The following is a 20,329-nucleotide window of genomic DNA, read 5'->3' on the forward strand; positions in this document are numbered from 1 at the left end:
AGATCAAGTGCTGCATACAAGGCCGCTGGAGATCCATGCAGCCATGCAACAGATCGAGGGACCGTTGGGATAGGAAAAAGCTTCCGATGGAGAAGCGGAGCGCCCCGCCGGCCGCCATCGTCCTAGGTATCCGCGCAGGCTTTTCTGGCGGTTAGCCTCTGATGGCGGCGAGACAGGATTGTAGACGGCGGACTAAGAGGCGGCGGCGCGAGATCCCCTGAGTCGCTACGGGCAACGCGGGGTCGTTTTTGTCCGGAGGCGGGGATGAAGATGAGCTCGTATATGATACTGTTATCTGTTTAGGAAAAAAAAGGTAGAAACAGGAGCTTTGTTCTATATTCTGAATATTAACGGATGGATTGATCTGGTAGATTGTTGTTACCTGCACAGTACTGACAGCTACCAATGCTCCACCAAGAACACCTTCAATGACATGCCTCTCCGGGTTGCAGAGCGTGACGCTGATCCTGTCAGTTTGATTTTGCTGGCCATCATTCAGATTGTAAGAGCCGGATAAACTCAGGATTTCATGCAACCCCTACAAACAAATTCACATCATGGATGGGTTACATACAAGTCAACCTCAGTGTTGATAGGTGCAGCAGGATAGCAGAGGAATAAAATGGAATTCAGTAGTGTTTGTATCAGTGTTGATGCCGGTCTAATTTGTCATGCCCCAGAGGTCATGCCCTCTTCGTGGGACTGCTCTGGAAAATGGGCCGTGGAGCTTGGGCTGGGCCTAGTGGCAAGGATCTGGAGCAATGCTATATAAAGAGGCGCGTGTCACAGAAATCGGCATGGAACGATTGAAACGTCTCGAAGCCTCTCATCCTCTTGCTCCTGTTCCTCACCTCCCTGCTATCTGTATCTCACCCTTGTTGCTGATTCTCACCTCAAATCTCTTCTCTTGTATCTGAAATCGGTACTGATCTGATTGCTCACCCCAAGCACATACAATTGTCACGACCCAAGCACATACATGGGGTGAGCAATCAGATCAATACCGATTTCAGATACAAGAGAAGAGATTTGAGGTGAGAATGAGCAATAAGGGTGAGATACAGATAGCAGGGAGGTGAGGAACAGGAGCAAGAGGATGAGAGGCTTCGAGACGTTTCAATCGTTTCATGCCGAATTCTGTGACACGCGCCTCTTTATATAGCATTGCTCCAGATCCTTGCCACTAGGCCCAGTCCAAGCTCCACGGCCCATTTTCCAGAGCAGTCCCACGAAGAGGGCATGACCTCTGGGGCATGACATTCTCGCCCCCTTAAAATGCGGCTTGTCCTCAAGCCGATGATGTGAACCACCCGGATCCCATGGTAGTAGCAGATCAATGAGAAGTCCAATAATGTCGACGAAGCGGACACCACCTGGGTCCCATGGAGATTGTCTCACGGGTACTCTTCCTACGAGCTTAACAACCTGTTGCATATCTGATGGAAAAATCGGGTTGTTTTCTCTGTCCCTCGGGTCAAGATAACATGATGTGCATACATATTCCGAGTAGTCTGAGCAAGCTGGGTGACCATGCAGGTTCTGAGTATGTAACATAATTCCTCCATGAACACCAATGGAATGTGGTAGGAGCGGAGTATACTTGACAACTGTGAAACTCCCTGGTGTGCAACTGTTTTCAACCGAAACTGCTAGAAAGATATTCGTGTTGGAATTTATCTCAAACATATGCCACTTCGTGAGCGTCCATCCAGGGCTGGGTTCAGGCAACATGTATAATGCTTTCTGAGAGTGGAATATGGTTCCATCACTCAAAATATCAGAACCAGCAAGAATACAGTAACTAACCACTTTGCTTACTTTCTGATCAGTTGTAGTAGCCCTCCTTGACATTTTGTCCTCAAATAAACACCATACTGTGGTGAGATCAAACTCTCCAATGATGCCGAGGAGCCATACAACCAGATAAAAACACCCACTGTCAACTTGCATAACTTCCATCGTGAGATGTAGCGTTGGACGCCACCAGGGCAAATGATATGGCAAAGCTACTCTACTCTCGTGCAGATGTATATATCCAATGGATACACTACTAATGTTAAGAACCCACTGTAACTTATGGTCTCCTGGATCAAAAGGCAACTCAAGATCCATAGGAAAAGATTTATAACCGGAAAGATAGCCACCCTGAGTGGAGAACTGAAGTTCCACCACCGGTAACTTGAGCCGCTCCAGTGAGAGATAAACATTAGCTTCACCACCAGAAGATATCTTTCCATCAAGTTGTATGTGCCACATCTCGTAACTGAGTCTTGCCGTGTGACATAGAGAGTATATCTCTTGAGCTGTAAGCCACCAAGACACTACTGTTGCACATTTTGTTTGCAGAACTGGCTTGGAATCAAAGGCATGGACACTAGCATGGTTTTGTTCTGTAACAGAGCTCGTGAGAATACAGCAGGGGTAAGCATCCATTTTCAGTTTACTAAGATTATGCAGATGAACAATAAAGGGAATCTTCAACTGCCCTTGGACTGTAATGTTTAACATTCCATTATCCCACCGAATAACATAGAGTGTCGTCAGAGCTTCAGGCTGCATAGTAACTGGAACATAGAGTGTCCTAAGAGCTTCAGATTGCATAATAACATAGAGTGTTCTAAGAGCTTCAGGCGTCCTAGTATCCATCTGTTTTGCAAATCCCAAATGCAAAGTAGCATGACAAATAGCATGAGCTTGATGTACAAATTTAAAATCAGACCACCAATCAATGTGGTGCAGCACGCTCGCTTTAGTTGCAGAAAATAGTTTGGAAAATTCATTTTGAAGAGACCACCAATATAAAGGCATGCCTTCACAGCGACCACTGGTTTTCCATGAGGAATTATGAACAATGGCACTGTCTAGCTTCCACCAAGACTGCATCGACTTATAGCAAAGAACATCTGTAGCACTGAACCGCCAAGTAAACGCAGAAGATGCAATGATATTACTGCAAGTTGGCTTTTCCCACACTATGCTGTGGGCAAACATAATTGAAGGGCGATAGGCTTCGCTAAAGAGTTTCACTTCTGCTCTGCATAATATTAGGGCCTGATTAGCCGCTGCGCAAATATGCAAACGCTTCTTTTCGATGGATTTCCCCAAGATACAACAAGGTACATATTGTGCTCTCCATAGACATCCATCCACCTGGCACTCTGTCATTAGTGAACTAGGTGCAGCCTCACTGAACAATATGTTCAGAACTGAACCAACACCCAAGACTTGCAAAGGGAGTCCAGTGTTGTGTCGTCCAGCAGAAAATAGAGCTTCAAAACTCACATCAACTGACCGTACATATTGAGCATCAGACCAGTAGTTTTGGAACCTCCAGAACACGTCCACCAAACACCAAGGAGAGTTGGAGGGATTACGCCTTAAGTGCAGCACCTCTGATTCTGCTAGAGCATACATTACTTTCGAGGACTCATTGAAAATAAACCACCAATACCAGTCGATGTTCCCAAGGCTTGAGTTGCTACGGATGATGTCTCCTGCTTGCGTAAGAGATTGAGGGGTTGTTTTGTGTGAGTGCGGTCGATGCCAGAAAGAGAGCTTCCTGCGGCACACCTTTGCACAGTAAATATCCTCTGTCATCATTCCTTGCCAATTCACACGGGGAGCCACCCCCCTGATTAACAACGTGGCGGCGCTTGGTGGTGGCTCGATGATGCCGCCACGAGCTGTACTGCTGTTCTTGTCAAGGAAAGAGGGCCATGGTGCCGGCCGGACCACCGTCCCTTGTGGCTTCAAACCCGGTGTCACACCTGACATGAACATGTCCGTAAACACAAAGCCTTTCAACAAAAACCTGGTGGGCGTCGTCATGATGAGCTTGAGGGAAGGAATCAATGGCCACCACGGGGTTGGTGTGGCGACACTAAAGGTGTTGGTGTCGAGAGCTTCGCCACACATAGCAGAAGTTGCAAGATCATGGAAGATGTCGATGGTGGCGTCATGACTCGGGTAATCCGTTGAGCACATGGTCGGTGTTGGAGCAACAAGGCTGCTCGCGTCGACGCCGTGATTTGCACTGCACAACACAGGGACATCGAGCTCGGTGGAGACGATGCAGAGGGTCTCGGTAGGCACGAGACCATGAACTCCATGGTCGCAACCATTGCCATGCTCCTCGACAGCCATGGCCTCATCCTTCATGATCTCTTCCTCCCTAATTCGAGCAAGGCAGGACGCTCTGGTGATGCTAGGTGGTGATTGCGAGTGCACCGCTGCTTGAATATCCTTGCGCAAGCCATTGATGTACGGATGGACAAAGCTCTTGATGCTTAGACTGGAGTCAAGATGCAGCACATGGTGTAGCCGCTCCCAGAACAACGTCGTGTACTCAGCCACGGTTCCCATCTGCGTCAGCTCGAGCAGCAAGCGCATTCGCAGGTGGAACTCACTCTCAAGCATTTCGTCGAACAGGTGATAGGCAGGAAGTGGGTTGGTGATTTTTTGTTTGCTCTGATTACCAAATTGTCACGACCCAAGCACATACATGGGGTGAGCAATCAGATCAGTACCGATTTCAGATACAAGAGAAGAGATTTGAGGTGAGAATCGGCAACAAGGGTGAGATACAGATAGCAGGGAGCTGAGGAACAGGAGCAAGAGGATGAGAGGCTTCGAGACGTTTCAATCGTTCCATGCCGAATTCTGTGACACGCGCCTCTTTATATAGCATTGCTCCAGATCCTTGCCACTAGGCCCAGCCCAAGCTCCACGGCCCATTTTCCAGAGCAGTCCCACAAAGAGGGCATGACCTCTGGGGCATGACATAATTGTTCGCAGGAGGACAAACAAAAGAAGGCGCTGCAAGTTCAAAGCATCGAGACTTTGCGGTATGTCGTAAACTTATGATGTCTATTTTCTGTGGTGGTTTGTGTTTCTTGTGACGATTGTGTATGACCATGGCCCTGCACAATAGGAAGCATAGGATCCCTGATGATGCATATTCACTGTTGCACACTTCAGGGTCTTTTTGAGAGAGATGCATGCCTGTCAAACTGCTCTTGAAGTGAACCGCTTTCAAACTCTGTTCATGGAGCCAATGGGGGTAAATAGGGTGTGGCATTGGTGGGTAGTGACCCAGTTTCTTCTTGCTTGTATGACCTCGGAGTCGCATTCCCCCTCCCCTGTCCGCGACAAGCCTACCTTGCTGGAAACAGTCGGTTTGAGCGTACCTCCAGGGATATGCTGAGCGCTTTGACGATCATGCAGGCATGTTTCTCCAAGAGGGCCAGATTTGCACACCCCCAACCAGAGCCTGCATGGGTTTGAGGTAACCAAGTGATCTACCCAAAAATTCAGTAAAATGAAGAAAAAACTTGTATATAGGAATAAAAGCATTGAAGTAAAGAAAACAACAATGGTTGAAGCATATATACTAGTAGTGGTTGAATATAAATGTTTGAATGAAGAAAGTAAGTGCATGGTGATTGTAAGTTGGTCAAATATAGCAACGGTGGTCGTTGGAGTCTGATCTTTTTTTTAAAGGGAGGAAAAAGCTTTGCCTCATCTCATTAAAAAGGGGGAAATAACAAAGTCTGTAGAGGGTCATTACACCTCACACAAATGGAAAGAAAACACAAGCCTGCTCTCGCAGCATCAAAAAACCCAAATGGGTCGCCCCTGCGATAGTCCTGAGCCTCGCCTCGGCTTTAATAGCCTCGACCAACACGTTTCGCAACCTACATACATGCTGAAACACCCTCGCGTTTCTCTATTTTCACATTTCCCAAGCAACAAGCATGATGAGTGATGAAATCGCCTTCCTCCTGTGGCCACGCCTAAGAACCACCGCCGTCCACCACTCTTTGACCGTGGGGATCCTGTTCCAGGCCGCAACATCCAGCTCAGGGGCATACATCCAAACTCCGATCGCATTCCAAATGCGGTCCGAGAACCTGCATTGGAAGAGAAGATGAGCTGCGGTGTCTGGCTCCCTCTTGCCAAGTTAACACAAATTGCAGTTGGGCCACCCTCTTCTTTGCAGTCTTTCTGCCGTCCAAATTCTATCCTCCATAACTAGTCACGCAAAGAACTTGCACTTGGGTAGTGCCCAGTTCTTCCACACCATCGTGGTCATGTTGGAGGCGACCACACCCTCGAATTGGGCCCTATAGGCCGAGGCCGAGGAATAAATACCGTCGGCGGTGATGTCCACTTGATATCATCGGGTAGCTCATCCTGAAGGTGTACCATAGTGAGCTTGGTCCAAAGGGCGCAGAACTGCTCAATGTGCTCCACAGAGAGGCCTCCGGACATGATGATCCATTGGATCCAATGATTTTCAAGCAAGACCTCCCACATAGACTTGTTCTTGTTGACAGAGATCGCGAAAATGGTCGATGCAATGTCCTTGGGCTTCACTCCATCTAGCCAGGGGAGAGCCAGAAGCGTGCCATCCTATCGTCCCAGACAGAGATCGTTGTGAAGCACAGACTTGATGAGCTCAGCCCTCCCCACAGTCGTGATGAGCCGACCCTGCCAAGGCACTAGCTTCCCGACGGCCTTGTCCACGAGGTGTTGGAGATCGACCTTCCGCAAACGATGGAATGGAAGACGCAGTCCAAGGTATCTCAGTGGGAAGGCAGTGCGAGTAGCCGGGAAGCACTCGAGGATGTCGTCTAGATTGAGAGCGTCGCAGCGAATAGGGGCCACCAAGCTGTTCTCCAAATTTGTCACAAGGCTGCTGACCTGACCAAAGCCCTCCGACAGAGAGGTAAACTGGTGAACGTCCTCCTTAAAGGGAGATACAAAGATTGCGGCTTCGTCTACGTACAGGGAGGTGCGCATGCAGGTGCTCCTCCCGCCTATCTGGTGAACTTGCCATGGCATGTGGCGGTGTCAATGATGCTCTGGATGGGGTCAATTGCCAGGACAAACAGTAGAGGCGACAACAGATCTCCCTGACGAAGGCCCTTGCCATGCCATATAGGCCCACCTAGAACACCATTGATTTGAACTCTGGAGGATGAGGACCACGACAGGACAGCAATCATATCTCTGAATCTGGTTAGGAAACCGCAACGACGGAGAAGCTCCAACAGATAGTTCTACCGCACGAAGTCAAAAGCCTTTTTGATGTCCAACTTAAACAAGAGAGTAGGCTTCCTCAACCGGTGCATCCGTCTAGCCATGTTGTGCACATACATCAAGTTATCATGGATCATGACTTACGTTTATATGTACCATCAGTGAGATGTATATTAGTGAAATTTATATACGTACATGCACGCATGTTTATACCAAAATAAAATCACGCGGGAGTTCCAAATTATCGTTGGTTTAAATTTTAGTAAAGGGGCATGGGATATTGGGCCGGTCCACTTCGCTTCACATCGTGGCTGCTTCACACCCGCACCTTGGGGAGGAAGTGAGGAGGGTGAGATGACGGGCAGATCCTATTTGACGCCCGCAGGCGTCAAAAGGATGACCCTTCGCTGAAGGGAGTCACCACATGGGCCGGCCCACGTACAGATTTGGTTTGCTGCTGTTTCCATGTTTCTTGCGGGGTTTTTTTTCTTTCGTTTTTCTTCTATGTTTTGGTTCCTTTTTTTCTTTCGTTTTTCTTCTATGTTTTGGTTCCTTTTTTCCTTTCTTTTTTTTATTTTACGTTTCCCTTTTTTTTGTTTCTGTTCCAATTCTCTTATTGCGTATTATATAAAAAGTTCACCAAGTATAACAAAAAAATCATCATATTAAGAAAATGTTCATTGTATACCATGAAATAGTTCACCTTGCATTATAAAAATGTTCATCATGTATTACAAAAATGTTCATCGTGTATTACAAAAATGTTCATCATAGATTATGAACTTGTTCAACGTATTTTTAGAAAATGTTTATTGTGTATTTAAATTTTGTTCATCGTATATTAAGACATTTGTTCAATGTATACTATAAAATGTTCATTTTTAGTATTTTTTGTTCAATATGTTTTGCAAAAAACGTCACTGTATTTTAAGTTTTGTTCAACGTATATCATAAAAATGTTGAATGCAATTTTTAAGGATATTTCCGCTGTACATTGTACTTTAAGGTTTGCGCTGCATTTATACCTCTCCACCTCGTTAGTTCGGCTGGCTAGCCTTGCTAAAATCTTTCGTGAGGTCAGGGGTTCGATTCCACGCGTTTGCTTCTTTTTAATTTTGGTAAAGCTTATAACAATGATTTTTCTGCATTCATCCCTTAGGATGATGTGCAAGCTCTTCGTGAAAAGTTCTTATATTCCATAGTCAACTGTAAAGACAACGAAATTCAATTCCCGGTGGTGAAATCATTCCTGCAGCTACATGTAGTTCTTCTTTCTTCACTCTAGTTTGTTAAGTTTTTGGAGCCTATTTTTTCTATCCATGTAGTTTCTCTTATGCATTTTATCTTTATTCATCAGGGATTCCGCATATTCAAATGAATCTCAAGGAGTACTTTTGCCTTGGAATTCGAACAAGTCTTAGTGGTATATATATAGACATACTTTACCTCATATTACAAGAAACATATTTTTTGACCCATTTTTTTGACACTTCATTATGTTCTTTTCTAACAAGTAAAAACATAATTAAATTTGTTGTAGGTAAAGGGAGAGCAGGAGATATGGATGAGCACATATATTCAAGTGGATTATACTTTTCAACTGGAAGAAGAGAGCGAACAAATATCCGGCCATACGTGAAACTTCTTCTTTCTTTTCTGAGAACATGTGTTCCATTTATTTGCCGCTACTTTGTGGCACGAACAATGTATTTGCTTATACTTCTTGTCTCAGTATTCTATGCTTTTTCCTCAACTTTTTTTCATATATATACATACATTTTATTGTATTCTTTGAACATTAATTTGTTCTTTTTAGCATACTTCATTTATTTTCTTTGTGTTTTCGGGTATATTTTTATCGTATTAATTATTTTTTGGTACTCCGGCTTCAATTTTGTTGCCAAGAGAACAGTTTTCTTGACCTATATTTGATAAACAAGTTCAGGAAACAGTTCAACATATATTGCTCAGGAAACAGTTCAACATATATTGCTCAGGAAACAATTCAACATATATTGCTGAAGAAAGTTTCACTCTATTACTGAAGAAACAGTTCAACATATACTGAGAACAGTTCTACGTCTCAACGTCTGGCAAGCACCATCAAACAGTCACCAAAAAAACGAATTCCTACCTCCACGAAGAAACCATCCCGAAACAGACACGAAACAGGCACGAAGAATCCAGCGGGAAACAGACGCAACGTTCCAGAAGTACTTTACAGAAAAACTTTCTTAGGAGGCCACGAAGAATCCAGCCCGCAAACAACTCCTATCAGCGGAAGGTCGACTTTCTGACGCTAACGAGCGTCCAACAGGGACTCTCCTAGCTGACGCTCGCGTGCGTCAACAGGAGCAGCTTTCACGCAGGGTGTGAATCGAATTGGGCCGGCCCATTCAGTGGCTTCAATTAAATTACTTACCAGTTGAGCTCTCAACCAACGATAGAGAGTCAGCATTACTTACCAGTTGAGCTGATTATTACTAGTGATTACAGTGGTGCGAGATTGTTGAAGAACTAATCGCATCGGTAGATTAAAAAATCAAATAAATTCAACCATTGAACATCTTTTTAAATATACGATGAACAATTTTTAAATACACATTGAACTTTTTTGTGATATACACTGACTTTTAAAAATACACATTGAACATTTTTGTGATAAACGCTGAACATTTTATTGATATACGCTGAACATTTTTTAGTACACAATGAATTTTCTTAAATACAATGAACATTTTCTTAATATATGGTGAACATTTTGTTAAATGTATGATGAACATTTTCGTAATGCATAGTGAACTTTTTCATAATGTACAGTTAACCATGTTTTTCATATACGATGAATATTTTTGTAATAGGAGGTGACCTTTGAATATAACACACAGGAAAGAGAAGAAGAAATAAAAAAACAGAAAAGAAACGAAAAAGAAAAAAAACGAAAGGAAAAAGGAACCAAAACAAAAAGAAACAGAACAAAACCAGTGAAGACCGGACAAAACATTGCAAAGAACCGGAAGCAAAAAAACACAGAAAAAAAACGAAGGAAGCTGTAGCGAACGGATAAAACGCGGACCCTGTACATGGGCCGGCCCACCCGGTGGCTCACCTCAGCGAAAGGTCAACCTTTTGACGCTAACGGGCATCAAATAGGTTCTGCCGAGATGAAGGCAACCCTCCGCAGCGGCCCCACCTCGCCGGCGGCGACACCACCGCTGGAAGACGAAGATCTCCTAACCGAGGTACTCCTCCGCCCCCGCAGCTCTCCTCCCTCTCGTGCGCCTCCTTCGTCTGCGGACGCTGGCGCCGCCTCGTCTCCGACCAGCGATTCGTGCGCCGCTTCTGCCTCCGCCTCCGCCGCAGTCCTCCCCTCGTCGGCTTCTTCGACATGGGCACTCGCGGCCACTACTTCGTGCCTACGATGGAGGACCCCAACCGTGTCCCACCCAGGGGCTTCGCCTTGCAGTTGGACGACGGGGACCAGGCCATGCCCCTCGGATCACGCCACGGCCTGGTGCTCCTCTTGTTCCTCTCCTCCTGTGTACGTCAGCATGGCAGACAGCTGAAGTTCGTCCTCCCCTATTCCCAAGTTCCTCTCCTCCCCTATTCGTCGCCATGGTCGTCAGTCCCGGGATTGTCTTCAGCGCTCGGCCTCCGCGGTAACATGGGGTCGCCAATCCCCTATTGGCAGCTTCCGTACGCGACCACGTTTGCATCCGGCCGGAGGTAAGACCATTCCGTAGTAACATTCACATGATTCCAATTTAATGGACTGATTGTTCGATCTTTCAGGCTGAGATGGATAAACTTCTACTGGATCATTGATGAAGTTGACCCTGTGTCACACTCATGGCTACTATCCTCTCCCAGAACTATTAAGTAGAAAGAAAAGAAACATCAGCTAATATCAGGACAAAAGAAAACATCAAACTAGTATGAGATTTTTGTACTCGTTTAAAATAGCTGAAACCGTATAAGATCCAGCTAAAATTAGATTACTAGTTTTGGTAATTATTCCATATGTGTACGATCCTGTGACCTTGTTTACAACCAGCCGGAGGTAATGGTAATATTAGATTACTAATTTTGGTAATTATTCCATCAGGAAATTTGATTTGCTCTTTTGTGTGCATAATTGGTAGGCTGATGGATGTAAATACTTCTACTGGCTGGAAGCAAGTTGGACACACATGCTGAAGTTGTGACAGCAAGCTTCAGAGTTTGCAAAGAAGCCAGAGATTCAAGAAAAGCTAGGTGCACAGAAGCTTTCTAAAGTTCAGAAAATGAAGAAACTTGCAATGCTGTTCTGGCTTGTTTCAGTTGTTTTACCATTTGTCTGTGTAAAGTGTAATGGTAGTGTTGGCTTAGTTAGTATGAGGGTGAATTAAGCAGTACTTTGGCATTGTGGCAGGTTGAGAGATAATAAAAAGCAGTGAATGTAATGTGGAACTATTGCTGAATTTTGGCTATGTCCTGCTTCTTAATTTTCCTTTTCAAATTAGCAGTATTTGGGCTGTATGATGTTGCTCATTTTCTATGTTAATTGGCAGTATTCTTAGTGTTGTATTAGCTGACCGAAACCGAGCCATGCATAGGAGGAGCCCCACGAGAGCGCCACCACCCAGTCCGGGGCTGACGGCCCGCGCCGGCCTCCCCGCACAAAGGGACGAAAGGGGCCTTCGCCCGGCCCCGCCCTCTGGCGACGGCGAGGGAGGAGGAGGCGGGAGGAGGGGGCGCTGGCGGCAGTGGCGAGGTCGCCCTCCCCGTCGCCCGTGGGAGGAACGCGCAGTGAGATGGTTTGGATCTGTTGGATGATTTTGCTCATGGGGGTCTTTGGACTACTCGAGTGCTTCGTTCCTCGGGCTAGGCGGCGAAACGGCGTCGGCGTCCTGGCCTTCTGGGATTCGCTCTACCTTACCTCTTCGTCGTGGTGCCGCGTCTTCCCTGGCGTCGCTGCGGAGGCAGGGTCCTATGCTTGTGGGGGTGCTCCAAGGATTTCTGAGATGTATTGTCGCTGGTGTGGTGTACTGATGGTTGTCCTTCTTCTCTCTCCGTCGTACTGGTCCTCTAGGGCCGAGGTTGAAGACTTCCCGTCCGTGTTCAATCTATCTGCAGATTACAAGGTCACGCCAGCTCTGTGTGGGAGCAGCGGTAGCGGCAGTGGCGGCGCGCCTGCAGCCCGTTGTGGTTGGAGGAGTGGGTTGGTTCCCCAGGGACCTGTTTGTACTTTCTTATTTTGTTGGGGTGCTTTGTACCACTGTTTGGTTGCAATATAAATCAGAGGTCCTTTTCGTAGAAAAAAAAGATGTGTTCTAGGAGTAGTGAAATTTATATACGTACATGCACGCATGTTTATAGGACAAAAACAAAATTACGCAGGAATTCTAAATTATCGTGGGTTTAAATCTTTTTTAGAGGGCTCGTGGGCTTAAATCTCTTTTAACATTTGGGCCGGTCCACTTCTCTTCACATCGTGGCTGCTTCTTCACACCCGCACCGTGGGGAGGAAGTGAGGAGGCCGAGATGACGGCGACCCTCCGCAGCGGCCGCACATCACTGGCGGCGACGCCGCCGCTGGAAGACGAAGATCTCCTCACTGAGGTACTCCTCCGCCTCACCCCGTAGCCCTCCTCCCTCCCGCGCGCCTCGCTCGTCTGCGGACGCTGGCGCCGCCTCGTCTCCGACCCGCGATTCGTCCGCCGCTTCCGCCTCCGCCACCGCCGCGACCCTCCCCTCGTCGGCTTCTTCAACATGGGCACTCGCGGCCTCTACTTCGTGGCGACGCTGGGGAGTCCCGACCGTGTCCCGCCCGGGCGCTTCATCTTGCAGTTGGATGACGGGGACCAGACCGTTCCCCTGGGATCCCGCCACGGCCTCGTGCTCCTCTTCAATGTACCGCGGAAATAGGTCCTGGTGTGCGATCCCGTCACCGCCGAGCAGCACCGCATCGCCCTTCCCCCGAGGTTCACGGGGCATGTGAACATGGCTGCAATCCACGGGGCGGTGCTTCGTGCCGTCGGAGACGTCCAGCACTTTCAGGTGGTCTTGCTAGTGGTGGACAACGACGATGACATACACCATATACGAGCGCTGGTCTGCGTCTACTCGTCGGAGACCGGTGTTTGGGGTGATGTCATCTCCGCACCGCTTCTGCCCAAGTTCGACTTGAACAGCCTTTACACCAGGGTTTATCGTCCCAAGGCGGCTGTGCTGGTTGAAAATTTCCTTTACTGGATCCTTGTTGGGAATTTGGTTGGCATTATCAAGCCTGATTCGGTGAAGCAGAGCATAATCGTGATACCGGCGCCGGTGGATGTGTTTAAGGAAGGAAAACATGAATTCACAGTTTTGCGGACAGAGGGCGGTGGGCCTTGGTTTCCTCTTCCTGTGAAAGTGAGACTTCAGTGCCCAATTATGGAAGAGAAGACGAACAGTGATGGTATTGCTTCATGGGTACTGGAAAGAACTATCGAACTGAACAAACTAATTCCCCTTAATTCGGAGGAGAGTGCGCACCCCTTCATAGTAGGGTTTGCTGAGGACAATAATGTGGTGTTCCTGTGGACGGTGAAGGGCGCCTTCATGATCCATCTTGAATCACTGCAGCTCAAGAAACTTCCCAATCCCACCGTGATTTCATGCTATCATCCATTTGAAACTGTCTCCGCAGCAGGTAATGGCATGTCTTTACACATCTCAAAATAGATAAATTAGCATGCCTTTACACCGTGGTGTAACAAACAAAGTTTATTTTTCGATGCTTAGCTGATGGCAGTATGTTCAGACTTCAGACCCTTTCGTGTAATGCTAACAATTTGTAATAGTGCTGCATCACTTGTTTCTTCTACTTCTTGATGACCTTGTCAACATATAGCGATGTTCTTTTGCAGTATACTCTTCTGATACTTGTGTCATGGCATTTTGCCTAGTGCATATAGGTGCAGTGTCTTTTTTCTCTCTCAAGAATCAGGATGACTGATTACTTAGGTCCCCCTGTGTATGCATAGGATCATTTCTGCTCAGAGATGCGAATGTTGTCATGCTAAGTAGTATCAAATGTTCCGGCATTTTTTTTAGTTTTACTAAGCTAGTTGCCATGCCATTTCACATTCCTACTTATTTGAAATCATTGTGATAACTAGTGAAGTAACGATTGTTCCAATACTTAATGAGTATGGATTCAACTTATGCTGCTGTTGATTCTTTTGCTTGCAGCAATATTATTGTAGGTTATGGATGGTTATTCTAGATATAGGTTGGTTGTTTGATAAAGAACTTGCTCAGCATGGCACTTCAATCTTGGCCTTCATTGGCTGGTCCAAACTATATGTTAGCTATGCTTTATGTGCGGTCTGATTTCTTCAATCTTGGCCATCATGGATGTTTAATACTCCTTATTGAACACATGATCAAAATAACATCACTGGATTGTCCATATCGAACGCATGATCAAAATAACATCACTGGATTCATCATAAAAGCTTCTTTCATTACTAATAACTTTTATACATATTTTCTAGCATATTATCATTAAAGTAGTGGTGAAAGTATTGCCTGATGCAATGCACAGTAAAATAGTGAGAGTCATTTTGAGACCGGCTTGTACTGCATATTTTTTTATATCAAATTTGATTTGTTAGTGATTAGTGGGTAGCCGTAGTTTGTACATTTCTAGAAAGTATCCCTGTGAGCAAGAAACAAGACGTTTCTGTTTTTCCTACTCCATGTGTGCCCCTCGTGTGTTCAGTGTTGTGTTAGCCACTAATCAGACCAGATGTAGCCAAAACTGCTAGTATTAAGAGTTAAAAGGTGTGCCCCTACCAAGGTTTTGGTTACCGGTCGAAATTTGAAGATTTCCCATGGTTACCGCGTATATCCGTGCCCCTCGGAAAATCACTATACCAAGCAAAAAATATCAGTTTTTTTGAATTTTTTGAATTTAAACACTCAATTTATAGTAAAGTACGTAGGATCTAATTAATGCCATGAGAGTTGGTTCTGGCGTGTTGGTAGCAACCTGGTTCCTATTTGAGAGGTCTCTGGTTCAAATGTTCATTCATTCACTTATTTGAATTCAAAATTCAACTATAAAATTTGTTCGATATATTGTCGGTATTTCTCGGTAACCGTGGTAACCGCGTTTACCGGTCCCCCTTAGTAAAAATGCCTCATTCGGTAACCAAAACCTTGGCCCCTACACTAGAAGCGGATTTTTTACAGCTCCCCGCAAATGAAACCCCAAATCCCTCATATATTCAGGTTTTGAAGCCTTTTTCCGGTTCCCCTCATCCGATGAGGCAGTTGCCAGGAAGGAAGTTTCAGCCCAACCGTCACCGAACCGGTGTCGAACTCGTCGGAATCCCGTCAAATTCCACCACTGTGCTACAACTCCGTTCAAATTCCCGCTGCTTTCTTGCAAGTGGCGGAGCGGCGGCCAGCCTCGGTCCTAATAGGATTGGGCACAACGGTGGCGTCTCCGCATGCGAGCAAGAGCTGCCCGGCAGCCGTTTCTGCACGCCAGTAGGAGCATCTCTCCACCACGACGGCGTCTCCGCAAGCGAGCAAGAGCTGCTCTAGCGGGACTACCCCGTTTTCGTCGCCCATGGCCAGGATGGTGAGGCGTGCCGCCGAGCCAGGCTAATGGCCGCTGCCACATTCGGCCATGCCAAGGGAGGCCACGGACACAGATGTTGCCAGCCGTTTGGCACCACCTCCACCGCACCTAGGCGGCCACGCCGCCACAAAGAGCCAGGCCGAGGGCCATCGTTCCAGGAGGAGTAGCGTCGGGCCGGGTCGCCTCTACGCCCGTGGGGGCAAGGCCGTTGGCCAAGCGCGGGGCGTGCCGGGAAGAGCAGCACCGGTGGCGGGAGGAACGGCCGCTCATGATGCTCTCTTCGCTCGTGCGTCGGAGGGTGCAGCCGGCAACCAGGGGAGCGAACCGGGCTCCATCCCCTTCTGCGACAAGGGGAGGGAATTGAATAAGGATCCATTTATAATCTTTACTTTACTTGTAGGGGCTTTATGCTATTTTGCAGGTACTATATTTTGCTTGTAGGAGGGGGGGGGGGGGGGTGGTGGTGTTTTTATACGGGATCCGTTCTGCCGACAGACAAATCATACCATAAAAACATTTTACGGTATACCCTAAAATGATCTTACAGTACGAACTTTTAGAGGATCTGCTAGAGTATTAGACAGTTCACATGATTAGTTGGATTTGGCCACTCGTGCTTTTATAGTGGTATATAGTAGAATGTTAAATTTCACACAGTGGATGAAGCTTGAGGAGACAGAGAGAAGAGAAAGACGGAAGGCCTCTCACGGTACAAATTTCTTACTTTTGTCCACGACTCGTACAATTTTTATCTACAACTCAAGGAGTAGTCCTGATTGATTTACAACTCAACTCAACTAAAAACTCCCAACTTTTGTCTACAACTCGTATATAAAAAGTGACAAAGGAGACGTAACAAGGGATACGCCATGAACCTGCCGGCCTAGGGACGATGGATTCAACCAACGTGCCATCGGCGGTGTGCAACGGCGGAGCGCATATCAGCGACCTCAGCGACGACCTCTTGCTCCACATACTCAGCCTCCTGCCCACTGGCCGTGACCTGGCACGCACGTCGGCGCTCTCGAGGAGATGGCGCGACCTTTGGATGCGCGGCCGCGTCCTCCGCTTGGACAAGGTCGGATGGAGTACCGCTGATCCCGATGCTGATGTGCGGTATAACGATCTCGTGCATGACGTCCTGGTGCGGCGCGCCAACAGCGGCGCCTCCGTGGACACGCTGAAGGTGAGCAGCTGGCTCTGGCCCGGCGATGCGCGCGCCCAAGTCTGGCTGCACCGCGCCATGGAGCTCGCGGTTGGTTCCCTAGCCTTCCACCTGCAGACGCCAGAGAGGAAGACGGTGCCGGGGCATACGATGGACGAGCTGCGGCCCAGGCTGACACTGCCTAGTTCCACAGGGGCGACGTCCATGTCGCTGGAGTTAGATAACACTTTCCTTCTGCTTCCGCCCACGGTGGAGTTCCATGCGCTAACGGACCTGACCCTCTGCGCCATAAGACCCACGGTGGAGGTCAACGGCGGCCGCCTCAGCAGCCTTCTGTCCTCGTCCTCCTGCTGCCCGAGGCTGCAAAGGCTAACACTCAAGAAGCTGGCCTGGCTGACGGAGCTACAGCTCAATGGCAGTGCGCTGGAGATCCTGCACCTGGAGGACCTGTCCGTGAGGGGGCTGCTGGATGTGAACGCCTCACGGCTCTGGGCGCTCCACGTGGACTGCTACTTCATGGACTGCTACACCATGCCCCCTAACAGCCTCACCATCCGGGCACCGGCGCTTCAGACACTCGATCTCACCCTCGACATCAACTATTGCCAGATCGAACGCCAAAGCCACGCCATCCAACTACTGCAAGAATGCAGTCCCATCCATGGCCACGTCTTAAGCATACATGTTCCAGAAGTACGTAATTAATCTCATGCATTTTGCTCCCTCCACATAATTAAACCGCGTTTTGTTGATTTTAATTTTATTAGGAGTACTTAATTTACTTTGATTTTCTTATATATCAAAACTTTCCAATGTGGTTAACTGGCGACACTTCCTCTGAGATGAAGGGAATTTTTGTGGTGATGGTGGCACTGGTGGGGGATTGTTCAACATATACTCCCTACGTCCCATAATATACGCTTTTATAACATCCAATATACTCAAATATTAAATATAATAATATCTTATATTATGAGATGAAGGGAGAAATTAGTACTATATAACTTTTAACGGGTGTATGTATTCTATATACAGAAGCTAAAGAAAAGTGTGGCAGAGGATCAATTGGAAGAGATGCCCAAACTCCCTAGCGTCACAAACCTGACCTTAAAATATTACTCAAAAATAGCCACTGCTTTGAAGCATGTGTGACCACTCTCCTGGCTCGATGCAGCAACCTCCGGCATCTCCGCCTAGACAACTTTATCCACAAGGTGAGTTTTTAACGTTTCATATAGTACCCCATACGTATTTAGAACATTGATTATGACTCCAAGGTCACTAATTGTATTTCTCGGGTTGAATTGAATGGATCGCCACCAAAGTATGGTCCTCCTTGTGATGTGGGGTGTAGCACCTGCGACCTCCGTGGGAGCTGGAAAGACAATGTGATCTCGTTGGACCACCTCCAAGAGGTGGAGTTCAGTGGCTTCTCTGGGCAGGAGTACTGCCTCGACATGGTGCAACTGCTGTTCACTAGCGCGCCCACATTGGAGAGGATGCTCTTGACCACACATGTACCTATAGAAGGTTGTTCACGTCCACCAACAATTGCCATGGAATTGTTAGAGTTGAGGCTGCCACGTGGGATGGGGAAGTGGACGGCTCACCCATACGCTAACATGACAATGCTCGAGTGGATACCCGCTTCATCGACGATGCTCGCCGGAGCAGTAGATGCATGAACTACAATCTTGCAACTTATAGTGAAACCTTTTTATGTGCATGGTGAATTCCAAAGTGTATGCATGCCAAACATTTAATAAGAGATCCTTGTGTTTGTGTTTGAAATGTTTAGACTGAAAACTTTTTGTGATTCAGAAGGTGGGAGACCGGTGCTCCATACGAAGCTTAGTAGTCCATGATATTTTTTATGTTGAATACATTGTTTAGGCATGCTGCAAACTCATGCTTGTTTTGCTTCAAGCTCACGAGGTACACGCTGCAATGACTTTACATTTGTACTGTAAATGTTGTGTTTGTGTTGAAGCCTTTTTTCGTGGATTCTGTGTTGCATGCACACGAATGACTTTCTAAGTGATTCGTTGTGACAAACGAGATTTGTTGCTACTAATTAATGGACTTGCGTTGCATGGGTTTTGTGCTAAGTGTTGCAATAATATTCATGCTTTGTGCCATACTGCCATGATTTTTTATGTCACGATGTTGCAAACCAAAAAAATTACTACATTGACAATTTTCATGCTGCAAGGATCAGCCATTTCAATTTGTTTAAGTAGGAACTAACGGTAGGAGAGGTGGTCAAGTGCTACCTTTGCCTAGCACGCCCCTTATTGAAGTTGGGATTTTGTGACACTTAACTTGTGATTGGATGCTTAGAAGCCAGGGATCATCCTTATGTTTGACGTCATGTGTGTCTCATGAAGACGAGATATTATTTTGGTCTGTCTTTCAATGTTACTTATCTGTGGTCTGTCTTTCACAGTTGCATTTATATTTTGCTGCGTCAATGTTAACTATGTGTTTTTTCCTCGGGCGTAGATAGTTGAGGATGAAGAAATGATAAAAGAAGAGGAGGAAAGGATAAGAGACAGCTTCGATGTAATTTTATAACTGTGTGGCAAAAAACCATTTTGCGGCAACTTGATACACTTGACTAATTATTTCTTCCGTGTTTATCATCTTCTGAAGTACCTTGATGATGCTGTTTTTTGGGAGAATGTCCGCCACAAACGTCTTCATTTTCGCATATGGGAATCAGAGACAAATATGCAGGTTCGAGTCCCAATCTCCTTCAATTTGTTAGTAGTTGTGTGCCTGTCAAGTTTTTGTCCGATTCCCATGTGAATTTTTAGATGTATTAGAAGAAGAATACCTGAAAGCTCCTCGATGTTTGTAGTTATCAAACTGTTTTTAGTTTCGAGCCTGTTTTCTGGCGACCTGTTTATCTTTTTCGTGCTTGTATCCCCTGAAACTTGATGATTGTTCTGAGGTTACTAAATCTGTTTGGTGTCCATTTTTGGTGTTTGAAACTGCTCTGCTATTTGTTTTTCTTTGCTCTTTTAGTTGTGCCATGTACAAGATTAGTTGTGCCGTTGCATGATTTTGTTTAGATGACTCCATATACTCGTGGACTGTGCTGAGAAAAGTAGTGTTGCTGATGTGATTTTGAAAATTGAACCACTGTACAATCAAGAGCACTAGTTGGTCTGTAACTGAAGTGGAATGTCACTATGTATTTGACCATCAGCCACCTTTTTTGAATGTTAGTCGTCTGCAATTCTCTATCTCTATTGTCTTTTTGGGAAACACTGCACATGTGTGGACATGTTGAATATGCGACATGCTGTCAATTCATCTTGCATTCAAATCTTGTGTTCTTCACTAGTTTTTTTTTCATTGCTGCCATTTTATAGAGGATGGACAAAGGGCTGCCTCTAAAGACTGAAGAGTGAAGATGAACCTTGCTTATTATCGCCTGTTTTCATTTATCAGTAGTTTGAACACAGTGGAGCTTTTGAGTAATTGTCATTTGTGAAGTAGTGACC

At 46.4% G+C, this 20,329-nt stretch overlaps 1 protein-coding gene and 1 pseudogene across 1 annotated transcript; both read left to right on the forward strand.

The window, feature by feature from the left end:
• Positions 1-13,023: 13,023 nt before the first annotated feature.
• Positions 13,024-14,270, forward strand: LOC141025741 (uncharacterized). The gene is made up of 2 exons (XM_073501661.1): positions 13,024-13,714; positions 14,257-14,270. Exons 1-2 carry the CDS (start codon positions 13,024-13,026, stop codon positions 14,268-14,270), a joined length of 705 nt encoding a protein of 234 aa, XP_073357762.1.
• A 2,277-nt stretch (positions 14,271-16,547) lies between these two features.
• LOC141025742 (uncharacterized) lies at positions 16,548-18,505 on the forward strand (annotated as a pseudogene).
• Positions 18,506-20,329: the final 1,824 nt, after the last annotated feature.

Source organism: Aegilops tauschii, chromosome 6 (assembly GCF_002575655.3).
Source record: "Aegilops tauschii subsp. strangulata cultivar AL8/78 chromosome 6, Aet v6.0, whole genome shotgun sequence".
In the NCBI taxonomy this organism is placed as follows: domain Eukaryota; kingdom Viridiplantae; phylum Streptophyta; class Magnoliopsida; order Poales; family Poaceae; genus Aegilops; species Aegilops tauschii.

Bases quoted from the DNA above. Each gene is read 5' to 3' on its own strand.
- LOC141025741 (XM_073501661.1), top strand. From the start codon at position 13,024: ATGGCTGCAATCCACGGGGCGGTGCTTCGTGCCGTCGGAGACGTCCAG.